The 12,975-nt window shown below is 39.4% G+C and overlaps 1 protein-coding gene across 1 annotated transcript; it reads left to right on the forward strand.

The window, feature by feature from the left end:
- The first annotated feature begins 5,999 nt into the window (after window positions 1-5,999).
- LOC106552687 (uncharacterized) lies at window positions 6,000-7,784 on the forward strand. The gene has a single exon (XM_014071021.2). The coding sequence runs from the start codon at window positions 6,244-6,246 to the stop codon at window positions 7,588-7,590; it is 1,347 nt and encodes a 448-aa protein (XP_013926496.2). The 5' UTR covers window positions 6,000-6,243; the 3' UTR covers window positions 7,591-7,784.
- The last annotated feature ends 5,191 nt before the right edge of the window (window positions 7,785-12,975 follow it).

The following is a 12,975-nucleotide window of genomic DNA, read 5'->3' on the forward strand; positions in this document are numbered from 1 at the left end:
TTACTTTGTGGTGTCCTTTCCTGGCTCCTTCGCTGCGATTCCGCCCCCCCCCCCCAACTATGCAGCTGTGGGGAAAACGCATAGCTGGAGCAAGACTGAAATTGTTGCTCTTCTGAATATCAATTTTAAACAAGGGCTGTAAGTGGTTGCCTTAGGAAAACACATTAAATTTTAATTAGATAAAACCTATTCTGTGTGCTGGCAAAATAATATTTATTTCTAGGTCCACGTCTCAAGGCACGAGATAGAAGAGTCTTCAAATTCTTAAGTCTATATTCTGGCAGGCATGCAACTTCTTCTGAATTTGTGCATGCAACTTCTCCATCAGAATTTGTGCATGCAACTTCTCCATCAGAATTTGTGCATGCAACGTCTCTGTCTGAATTTGTGCATGCAACTTCTCCATCAGAATTTGTGCATGCAACTTCTCCATCTGATTTTGTGCATGCAACTTCTCCATCAGAATTTGTGCATGCAACTTCTCCATCTGATTTTGTGCATACAACTTCTCCGTCTGAATTTGTGCATACATACACAGACACAGACACACACACAGACACACACACACCAGATCAGGTGCTCTCTAAGCTTGATATTTTTCTTGCAGACGTCTCATTACCCAACTAGGTAACATCATCAGTGCTGGTAATGTGATAAACTGAGAGCAAACCCCACTCCTTAGTAGCCCTGGTGGTATTAACCTAGTTTGGGTAATGAAACATCTGCAAAAAAGCAAGCTTCCCACCAGACCCTTTTTTAAAACTTTGCCCTGGTTATTTTCTTAAGATATTTAACTCCAGAGTATTATCTTAACTAAGGGGGCTGTATGATCTCTTATACAGTTTTAACAACTGCTATGCAAGTTGCTTTGATCAGGTTGGCAAAAAACAAAACAAACAAAAAAACCAAAAAGTTGATCAGAAAGGTTGGCAGTTCGGCGGTTCAAGTGCCTAGCATCACATAATGGCGTGAGCTCCCGTGACTTGTCCCAGCTTCTGCCAACCTAGCCGTTTGAAAGCACGACAAAAATGCAAGTAGAGAAATAGAGACCACCTTTGGTGGGAAGGGAACAGCGTTCCGTGCGCCTTTGGCATTGAGTCATGCCGGCCACATGGCCACAGAGAGACATCTTCGGACAGCGCTGGCTCTTCAGCTTTGAAACGGAGATGTAGATATAGATAAACCCAACCAGAAATGATTCTCTAACATAGTTTGCAATTATCGGGGCTGGGAGGGAGGGGGAAGCTCTGCCTTAGGTGAGGACTTTCAGACAAGTGCTGCAAAATTCTCTCCCCTTGTTTGAAGCTTGTTATTTTTTTCTTTTTCTGTGTTATATTTCCTGTCTGGTTACGCTTTGCAATCCAAGCTGTTCTTTTGTTAAGCTGTGACAACCCCAAACCGCCTGTCCGCATTTTAGCACGGTAAAGCACTTCCTTTATTCCATACCTTTTCATAACAACAATGCATTGGCCCAGCCCTACATAGAAATTGGACAGGGAACTTGGCAGATACCCAGATGAGAATTCAGGAACAAGCATCTGAATTTCGCAACTGGAGCTGGTGATTTGAGTTCGGGTTATTTTGCATTTTTTGTCTATTTGCTGTGAGTTCGATCTTTTAAAGATACATAGCCGTAAGATACTTTTAGGAAGGTGGAGTCTGTCTCACCTGTCTCAGCCACACCCAGGCTGGCATCTCACATTTTCTGCTGACGATAAAAGATATTTTGACCATAAGTTGCAAGCCTGGCTTTGCTCCAAGCTGATAGATACATGATATAGAAATAGAGAAAAATACAGAAACATAAGAGATAAATAAATATAGATAAGATATAGAAATAGAAATATAGATACATAAAAAACAAGAGATGATAGATGACAGATATAGATACATATAAAGATAAATAAATAAATACAGATAGATATATGATATAGAAAAAGATAAAAATACAGAAACAGAGATAAATAAATAAGGATAGATAAGATATAGAAATATAGATACATAAAAAACAAGAGATAGATGACAGATAGATATAGATACATATAAAGATAAATAAATAGATAGATATATGATATAGAAATAGAGAAAAATATAGAAACATAAAATAAATAAGTATAGATAAGATATAGAAATAGAAATATATACATAAAGAAAAACAAGAGATGATAGATGACAGATAGAGATACATATAAAGATAAATAAATAAATAAATAAATACAGATAAGATACATGATATAGAAATAGAGAAAAATATAGAAACATAAAGATAAATAAATATGGATAGATACATAAGATATAGAAATAGAAATAAATATACCAGTAGGTAGACCAGAGATGATAGATGACAGATATAGATACATAAAGATATAGAGATAAATAAATAAATATGGATAGATACATGATATAGAAATAGAGAAAAATATAGAAACATAAAATAAATAAGTATAGATAAGATATAGAAATAGAAATATATACATAAAGAAAAACAAGAGATGATAGATGACAGATAGAGATACATATAAAGATAAATAAATAAATAAATAAATACAGATAAGATACATGATATAGAAATAGAGAAAAATATAGAAACATAAAGATAAATAAATATGGATAGATACATAAGATATAGAAATAGAAATAAATATACCAGTAGGTAGACCAGAGATGATAGATGACAGATAGATATAGATACATAAAGATATAGATAAATAAATAAATAAATACGGATACATGATATAGAAATAGAGAAAAATATAGAAACATAAAGATAAATAAATATGGATAGATACATAAGATATAGAAATAGAAATAAATATACCAGTAGGTAGACCAGAGATGATAGATGACAGATAGATATAGATACATAAAGATATAGAGATAAATAAATAAATATGGATAGATACATGATATAGAAATAGAGAAAAATATAGAAACGTAACAGACAAGAAATAAGATAGATAGATATAATTTGGAAGAGAGGGCCTTTTAAAGTTTACATGGCTATAGCACTTCTTCCACCCTCAAGAGGGAAAAGGAGGAGGAGGAGGAAGAGGAGGAATAAGGAGGCCACCAGGATGGCGCTATTTTCCACCATTTTGAACAGTTTATTAATAGCCATCGCAAGAGGAGAGGAAAAAGCAGGAATTTTTATATACACTTTTACTCTTTTTTCCCTCCTTTCCTCATGTAACTTGCCAGGGGTTAACTCTACTTCTTTCTTTCCCTCCCTCTTTTTTTTTAACTTACTTTTGAGGGGTGAAAGATAGCATTTTTCTCCAGCCTCCTGAGGAAATCCTTGAGGTGAGGATATTAGGGTTGATTTTGCTCTCCTGGTTTTTTTTTTAAAAAAGGTAGCCTTTAATGTCAGGGAAATAATCCTTTTTTCCTCCCTTCCTTGGCTTCAGCTCCCTCAACGGTTTGAAGGTTTCCTGGTTTAGTTTAGTTTAAATGAAATCTATTTTATTTCCATGTATTCCTTCCATTGCCACATTTTCTAGAATAGCCAGACATTCTAGAGGCCAATATTAAAACAATGGAGAAGAAAAAACGACCAGGGGAAAAAGAAAGCCTTTTCACTTTTTTTAGTGTGTTGTTCAGGAAAGAAGAAAATATTTAATGGGGCAAATTGAGAATTAGGGTGTTTGTGTCTATCTATCTGTAAAATTTTGATATTAAATGTAGATATAGTTGATATTGATATATCAACTATATCAATATCAACTACATATCTACAATTAATATCAAGATAATTCTCAACTTTCCCCATTGAATTCCATAAATATAAACAGATTATAGTCAGTGTTTAGATAGATAGATAGATAGATAGATAGATAGATAGATAGATAGATAGATAGACAGACAGACAGACAGATAGATAGAAATATAGATCAAGAAATAGATAAGAGATATTGATAAATATAGTTGACATTGATAGAAATATAGCTGGTATTTACATTGATAGATATAATAATATATACAGATAATATATCTAAATTGGAAATATATGTAGATGATAATTTGAGAAAGTCGATGATAATTTATAGATATTTAGATGATATAAATATAGCTGAAATTGATAGTTATGTAGATGTTGATATATATATATATATGTGTGTGTGTGTGTGTTATATTTGTGCTGACAAATACATATATATGTGTCAAATATCACACACACACACACACACACACACACACACACACATATATTAGATTTTTACAACCACTGGTAAGCCCCAATTATGGGAGGAAGCTAACTGCTTCCATCATCTGTCAATCGGCTCGTCACAAGAGTCCATCACGACAGAAACCCAATATTTTTACTGTTGCCTTTGTTATATTTGTGTTTTTTTATTTGTGCTTTATTTATTTATCAGCACAAATAAAAAAACACATATACATACATACATACATACATACATACATACATACATACACACACACACACACACACATATATACATACAGAGAGAGATATCAAGAAATAAATGATAGAGATATTGATAATAAATAGAGCTGGTATTGATAGAAATATAGCTGATATTGACATCGATAGATATAATAATATATGCAGATAATATATCTATATTAATGGAAATGTATGTAGATGAGAATTAGAGAAATTGATAGCTATTTAGATGATATAAATATAGCTGAAATTGATATAGTTATATAGATGTTGAGATAGAGATAGATAAGATAGAGATGATCAATGTAAATGATGTATAATAGATATCAATAATATGTACAGACAGATAGATGTAGAAAATGAGAAATTGAGCTATTGATAAAAAGATTAATAGATTGATAGAGAAAATATAGATACTGAGCTATAGATATAGATATGGATACTGATATTGATAGATAATAGATATAATTGACATATATAGACATTAATAGATATAGATGATGTAGACACAAAGGTAGATAGCAATAGCAATAGTAATAGTTAGGCTTATATACCGCTTCATAGGGCTTTCAGCCCTCTCTAAGCGGTTTACAGAGTCAGCATATTGCCCCCAACAACAATCTGGGTCCTCATTTTACCCACCTCGGAAGGATGGAAGGCTGAGTCAACCTTGAGCCTGGTGGGATTTGAACAGCCAAACTTCTGAACTGCAGTGCTGCATTTAACCACTGCGCCACCTCGGCTCTTATATAAATATATAAAGAAATATATAGATAATAGATATATAAATAGGATGTAGTTAATATTAATTGGGGGGGAGGTGGAATTTTGTACATTAAGCATGCCTAGCAGGTGTGGTTAGATTCGATCTGAAGGTTCCCAGTGCTGAGCTTGGCAATTTTCTTACCCAACTAGCTAACATCATCAATGTTAGTGGACTCACTTATTCCTAATACTAATAATGTTGCCTTCTTTCAACCCTGTTCTACAAATATTGCTTGTTCAAACTCCAATCTAAAAAATATTCCCCTTTGTCAGCAGGCTCCATCTATTGCACTCAAAGTAGCTCTCCTTCAGATAACTGATAAATGTCTGATAAAATTGTGTTATTTAGTCACCAGGTGGAACAGGTGATGCTGGACAAAGGTGGCTTCTTATTCCTGGTGAGGCAGCTGGGCCTTTTGAAAGCAAGCAAGAGGAGCCTGTATTTCAGGAAATGCTCAAGTTCAGACACACCTTGTTCAGTTGTTCAGTTTCCATTGTATTTTGGAGGGTATGCGATTCCTCGTGAAAACGATTCTTTGTTTTTAGGGTCACAACTTCAACCTCAAACTGTGTACCGTGGGCCTCACCCCATTCCTTAAGTGGTCCGTAACAGGGGCGTGAATTAGCACACCAGCGTGCCTTCCGTCCCTGTCCTACTTTCCCCATTTATTCGTACTCATTTCCTTTGTTCATGTTCATACTTATTCCTGCTCTCCTGTACGTTTGACAAACTACCGTTTCCCTGAAAAGAAGACCTCCCCGGATAATAACCCAATCGGGCATTTGAGCGCACGCACTAAAATAAACCTTCCCCAAAAATACTGCAACGCAGCAGCAGCCGTGAGGTGACCATGCTCGCCGCCTCCTGAGCCTCAAAAATAATAAGACCTCCCCAAAAATAAGGCCAAGCGTGTATTTTAGGATTCAAAAGAAAATAAGATCCTGTCTTATTTTCAGGGAAACGCAGTAATAATAAATAAATAAATATTTTAAAGAGGAACAATGTAATTTCACTTACCGCTCTCATTTGTCCAATAACTCTATATATTTTGTAGCCTCATCCAAGGAATAAGATGCCTCGCTTTAAGACCAAGATGCTTTGGATGGCAGTCCCTTTCCTAATCCTTCTGTTCTTCGAAATGTACCCCAGAAGGCCGTCGGCCCCAGCCCAACAAAACCAGCTAAACGTGGGCCCTTGCAGAGGTGATTTGGTCAACGGGACCATCACCGCCTTAAAACACAACAAAACCTTTGTCGTTTCATTGTACCACGATCACCGGCAACAAAATCTCACCCGGGCCATTGCAATGGTACATTACAAAAAAATCCAAGATCTTTATTGCTGGTTTTGTTGCAGTCATAACAAACGCATTTCTATCATCCGGGCCAGCGTAGACATCCATCCGGAGAGGTTTGGCCTCCCGGTTGGCGGGGCGGATATTGTGTGCTTGGAGCCACATGAATGCCTCCCCCAGTATGTGTCCATTCATCCATCGACCAAAGGATCCATGGTTGAGCTGCCGTGGTTTGAAATCAACAATCGGGTTGCCAGGACTTGGTTTGTGATAGAATACACTGTCTGTCTGTCGGTCATGCCCGAAAATTACGACAACGTCCTGCAATTCGTGCAGAGCATGGAAATGTATAAAACTCTCGGGGCCGAGAAAGTGTACCTTTACAAAATGAACTGCAGTTCGCTCATGGACCGGATCTTACATTTTTATGTTCAAGAAGGCACTGTGGAGGTCATACCTTGGCCCATTACTTCCTACGTGCATTTGTCTTCTTTTTGGTATTCTTACCAGGACTGGGGCTACGGAAAAACCACTGTTCTAAACGACTGCATTTACCGCAATATGTACCGAAGCAAATATGTGGTTTTTAACGATATCAACGAAATCATCCTTCCCCTAAAGCACTCGAATTGGAAAACGATGATCGACAGCCTGGAGGATCAAAATCCAGGAGTTGGCATCTTCTTTTTCGAGAGTCACTTTTTCTCTCAGAACGTATTTTCGTCTCTGGATAAATTCAACATTACTCTCTGGAAAACCATCCCGGGGATTAACATATTGCGGCACGTTTATCGCGAGCCCAATAAACTGCACATCAATATTTTGAAGAAAATGATTGTCAACCCGAGGAGTGTGGTTCAGGCGTCCAGCCATTCCGTTCTCAAAGGGTACGGACGGACGCTTGAAGTCTCCAGGGACCTTGCAATTCTTTACAACTGTAGGAGACACCTTGAAAATGAATTTGGGGAACAGTATCTCATACGGGACACAACCATCTGGCGGTTCAACATATCGTTGATTAGCAACGTGAATAAGGTTTTAGAACACATTCTCAGCAATGAAGTTGATAACATTAGCCAGTACGTTTGGAGCATGTTCTTGGGAAGCCTTGCCAAAATCTTTTAGGTTGTTTTTTTTTCACTTGAACAAAGTTGCTCGACAAGGAAGTGTTATTTTTCCTTCAAGCAGCCTGCGTGTATCATTCACACCTTTAGAGAAAACCAGAAGGATTAAAAGTACGATTAGTTCCTCTTTATATCCTGACTTTGCAGAAAACTGAGTTGCTTTACCTGCTGTTTAATAAAAAGTTTTAATTCAAACACGTCGTTTGTCTTTTGTCAGGAACGCGTACCGAGAACATTTTGATTAATTGAACTGGTAACACTCTCCACCACTACATTCTAACCCAGTGGTCGGCGACATTTAACACTCAAAGAGCCACATATGTCCTAACCAGAAGCCCCCCGTTCAATTCTGAAGCTGATCGGAAGTCCGGTTCCCCCACCATAGAGTCTCCTCCTAGTGCAGCATCCTTTCTCCTCTACCTGTCCTAACCGGAAGCCCTATCAATTGCGGAGCCAAACGGTGACAGGGAGCCGCAGCAGAGGGATGAAAGAACCACATGTGGCTCCAGAGCCACTCCTGTTCTAACCTATGATAGCAGGCAAGGATTGAATGAATGTACTGTAAAAAAAAATGTCTCTGGTGATTCTCAAGTCATCCAGATCCTGTTTGTCCCAAAGGTACTTTTTCAAGAGGCAACTGGACTTTCTGGTTTTTCTTTGAAGACATTTCGCTTGTCATTCAAGAAGCTTTTTGAAAAAGCACCTTTGGGACAAAATAAAAAGAAAGAAAACACACAGATTTTTAATTAAAAGCACCTTTAGGCATCACGCCTGTAACAAAATTGTGGTTATTTCTTATTCTGTGAAGAATGGGATTGTCACGAAAATTTAATTATTTCGGAGTGGGATGAGTTTGATATCAAATTTGGATAAATGAATATTTGTGTAACTTGTTCTTCAAGCATCCTGTTTTTCACAGAAATAGCTTCAGTTTGGACGATAGAAATAGCAATAGCAGTTAGACTTATATACCACTTCATAGGGCTTTCAGCCCTCTCTAAGTGGTTTAGAGTCAGCATATTGCCCCCCCAAAACAATCTGGGTCCTCATTTTACCCACCTCGGAAGGATGGAAGGCTGAGTCAACCCTGAGCCGGTGAGATTTGAACAGCCGAACTGCAGAAATACAGTCAGCTGAAGTAGCCTGCAGTGACATTATGTGTGGATCATCCCTTGTGTCTGTCAGCTGAACATCAAATTATTATTTCTCTGATGTCAAGATGCCTTTTTTCAAACAAGATTTTTTCCCTCCTGCTACAAAGGGGAGGGGGCAGGGAAACCTGTCTTTGATAGCAAGAATTCTTCGGGGAAGCAGAGAGAAAAAATAGGAAGCAGAGAAATCCGTATCTGTGTGAGCCAAGAATAAATTTTGTATGTTCTTTTAGCTGTATGGTGATTACTCAATGCTGTTATTCAAGCTTCGGTATGCAAAAGAGATAGATGGAATAATAGTTGCCCTGGGCAATGCAAATCTTGCCCACTTTCTCATGACTGTGGCACAAGAAATCCATGTTGATTTGACATGTGGGCGTGTGTCACTGGAGAGATCGAGGTTCAAACCATGATAAGATTATAAAGGCCTTAATCTATTTGAATAAGAACTCTACCAGTTCTCCAGCATTTTCTTTGGTAATATTTCAAGCTACTGTGTTTTCCCGAAAATAAGACAGGGTCTTATTTTCTTTTGATCCCCGAAATATGCACTTGGGCCTTATTTTTGGGGAGGTCTTATTATTTTTGAGGTGCAGGAGACGGTGAGCATGGTCACCTTATGTGTTGCAATATTTTCCAGGAGGGCTTATTTTTGGAGGGCTTATTTTGGGGGAAACGGGGTAGTGTGCAGTGCTAGATTTGATCTGCATGGAACCTATAAGTTGTGATGTTTGCTAGACATCTTCCCTAAGGATGTCCCAAGGCAGCAAGTTACATGTTCATGCTTGCAAAACCATGTACTCTTTTCATTTACGACGGCTGTCACACCTGCAGCCATCCTTTCTGTTGGATCTTCGGCCTGCCACACTTTCTATTATGCCTTTTCTATTGTGGGAAAATGGGAGGGGGGATAGTATGGAGTTAGATGATATGTAGCCATAATAACATTCTTTCTAGAAAGTCAAGGTCTTCCTTTGTCTCTGCACCTGGCTGGAACTGGATGGGTGGAAACTGCCAACATGGCAGTGGGAGATTGGACCATGTGATGGACTTGTGGGTGTAGGGGCAAGATCTTGAACTTTCAACTGGGTGGGGAAAACCGGGAAGCTTTCAGATTTCACATGGCTCTCTTAATAAACTGGAACTTTGAGCAATACTTTGCCTTGCACTCTGATTTAATTTTGGATGCTATTTGGAATCCTGACATTAACCCGAATCTGAAAGCTTCGGGTTTTCACCTTGCCATAAATCCTTCATCCTTGGCAGCATCCTCAAACTTGGTTTAATGTTCCTGGAACCTTCCAAGATGCGGTTTGCTGTAAAAATAAGAAACCTCTGATTTGTTGAACCATCTAACTAAGGTCTGAGAACCATCCGCAGGTCTTCTTGTATAAAATTGTCTCTTCACCCCACTCTGGAAAAGCCAAGCATTGGAGGAGATTGCATGGAAAAAGAAGTTGCTTGCGGTGAATCAGCCAGGAGCGGCAACGAGAGACCGATGGTTGATGTAGATTTATCAAGAGCCTTGAAACAATGGCATTATGGCAAAACGACTCCAAAAATTAGAACACTTAAGAGCTGAACGGATTCCAAGCAATCACTTTACAGCATCACAATTCTGAATTATTCATTATGCCTCCTTTAAAAAAGAACATTTGGGTTTAACGGAACGGCCGAACGCAACGGGCAGAGGAGAGCGAGATCATGCTCACACAACCCAAGGTTGATGGCCTCCTTGTTACTAAGTTGCAGGGCCAATCAGTGGTAATTGATTAATTACATTGATAACTGTAATCAATTACAGCGGTGGCCTCCCCTGTTATCCTAGCAAAAGGAGAAAAGATAAGGATGGCTGTTGCTGGATTGATTCAGATCAACACAAAGACGTTTCCCCATCATTAGCCTTACGGAATTTGTGGTTTGGTTTTCATGGAGACCCACAGGTGGAGCTGAGCATGGTACAGAAAACCGGAAAAAACTAACCAAACCTTGGTTGGTGATTCTCATTTGTTTGATAGATTACTATAAATAGGTAGGCAGGTAGAAAGATAGGATCTTTCACAGGAAGTCCTGGTTTAAATCTTCATATGCGGGGAAGTGAACAAAAACTGAAGGCTCCTCCCAGACACATCGCTCATTACATTTAATACAATACAATATAATAGCAGAGTTGGAAGGGACCTTGGAGGTCTTCTAGTCCAACCCCCTGCCTAGGCAGGAAACCCTGTATCGTTCCAGACAAATGGCGATGCAACATCCTCTTAAAAACCTCCAGTGTTGGAGCATTCACGACTTCTGGAGGCCAGTTGTTCCACTGATTAATTGTTCTCACTGTCGGAAAATTTCTCCTCAGTTCTAAGTTGCTTCTCTCCTTGGTTAGTTTCCACCCATTGCTTCTTGTTCTACCCTCAGGTGCCTTCCCTAGTCCTTCTTTTCATTAAACTAGACCTACCCAGTTCCTGCAACCGTTCTTCATATTTGTTAGCCTCCAGTCCCCTAATCCTCTTTGTTGCTCTTCTCTGCCCTCTTTCTAGAGTCTCCACATCTTTTCTACATCGTGGCCACCAAAACTGAATGCAGTTTTGGTTTCTGAAGTTGTCTTTATATGTGCATGTGTAAGACGGACAGAAATGACCTTTTAGCTGTGCAGGCAGGCCTCGACTTACAACAATTCATTTAGCGACAGAGTTAAAGGAGCGCTGAAAAAAAGGTAACCTATGCGACCATGTTTCACCCTTTTACGACTGTTGCTGCGTCTGCATGGTCATGCAATCAAAATTCGGATCCTTGGCCACTGACTCATATTTTATGACGGTCACAGCCTCCCGGGGATCCTTTTGTGACCTTCTGACGAGCAAAGTCAAGGGGGATTCCAGATTTGCTTAACAATCGCGTGACTAACTTAACAACGGCCATCATTCGCGTATCAAAGGCGGCAAGAAATGTCGTAAAATGGGAAGAAGATCAAAACTGAGACCTTGGCAACTGACTCAAACTCATGACGGTCGCCGTATCCCGGAGTCATGTGATTCCCCCTTTCGACAAAGTCAAGGATTCGCTTAACAACCGCGTTGTCTTAACTTAACAAGTGCAGCGATTCACTTAACAAGTCTGGCAAGAAAGGTGGTAAAAAACAGGCAAAATTCATTTAACAACTGTCTCGCTTAAGCAACAGAGATTTGGGGGCCTCAATTGTGGTTGTGTGTTGAGGACTACCATGTTTCCCCGAAAATACAACCTGTCCTGAAACTAAGGCCTTGCCACATTTTTCGCATGGGTAAAAATATAAGCCCCCCCTGAAAATTAGCCCCCTGGACAATCCCCCCCCCCCAGCCAGGCAGAGCACCGCTCACCGACCTAGCAGTATCTCGAAAGCGTCAAGCCACAAGAGCTGGGAGGCGGGCAGAGTGCCACGTGGCTTGGCGCCTTAGGGATACCCCCTAGGTCAGTGAATGGCGCTCTACCCAGCTGGAGAGGGGGTTTGCCGGGCGGATGCTCATGAGTGTGGTCACCTCATGGCTGCTTTGCCTCTGAGGCTGTGTCCGGCTCTTCAGGAGCCCACTTACAAGGGAGCAGCCGCCCGGCAACCCCAAAATAATAAGCCCTCTCCTGATAATAAGGCCCAAGTCATATTTTGTGGGTCAAAAGGAAATAAGACCCTGTGTTATTTTCGGGGAAACACGGTACCAGTATTCAAATCTTATATACCGTATTTTTCAGACTATAAGACGCACTGGAGTTTAGACGCACCATGATTTTGAAGAGGTAAATTGTTTAAGATTTTGCACTCTACAAGTCTCCTAAACCCTCTGCACGTCCATTGTTGCAAGGGGGGGGGGGAGTTTCAGTAGGCCAAAAATGCTGTATTCAGTGAATAAGACGCACCCTGATTTTCACCCTCATTTTTGGGGAAGAAAGATGTGTCTTATACTCCAAAAACTACAGTAATGGCGGTGAATCAGAGCCATTTTTTAAAAAAAGATTTGATTTTGATTTTCCCCCCCCCCCAAACAGGAAGGGGGAAGAAAGAAATGCATTTCAATATGCTAGTCTTGAATCGTTGTTGCTTTCCCCCCTGCCCCGCCAATTCCCAAGAAACCCCAAACCAGTCACAAAATATGCTCAAATGGATATATTTGAACACGAATATATATATATATATATATATGTGTGTGTGTGTGTGTGTGTGTGTGAGAGAGAGAGAGAGAGAGAGAGAGAGATAATGGTGGAAACAA

This window comes from Thamnophis sirtalis, unplaced genomic scaffold (genome assembly GCF_051295495.1).
Source record: "Thamnophis sirtalis isolate CommonGarterSnake01/CBP01778 unplaced genomic scaffold, rThaSir2_p1.2 scaffold_2, whole genome shotgun sequence".
NCBI classification, from domain to species: Eukaryota; Metazoa; Chordata; class Lepidosauria; order Squamata; family Natricidae; genus Thamnophis; species Thamnophis sirtalis.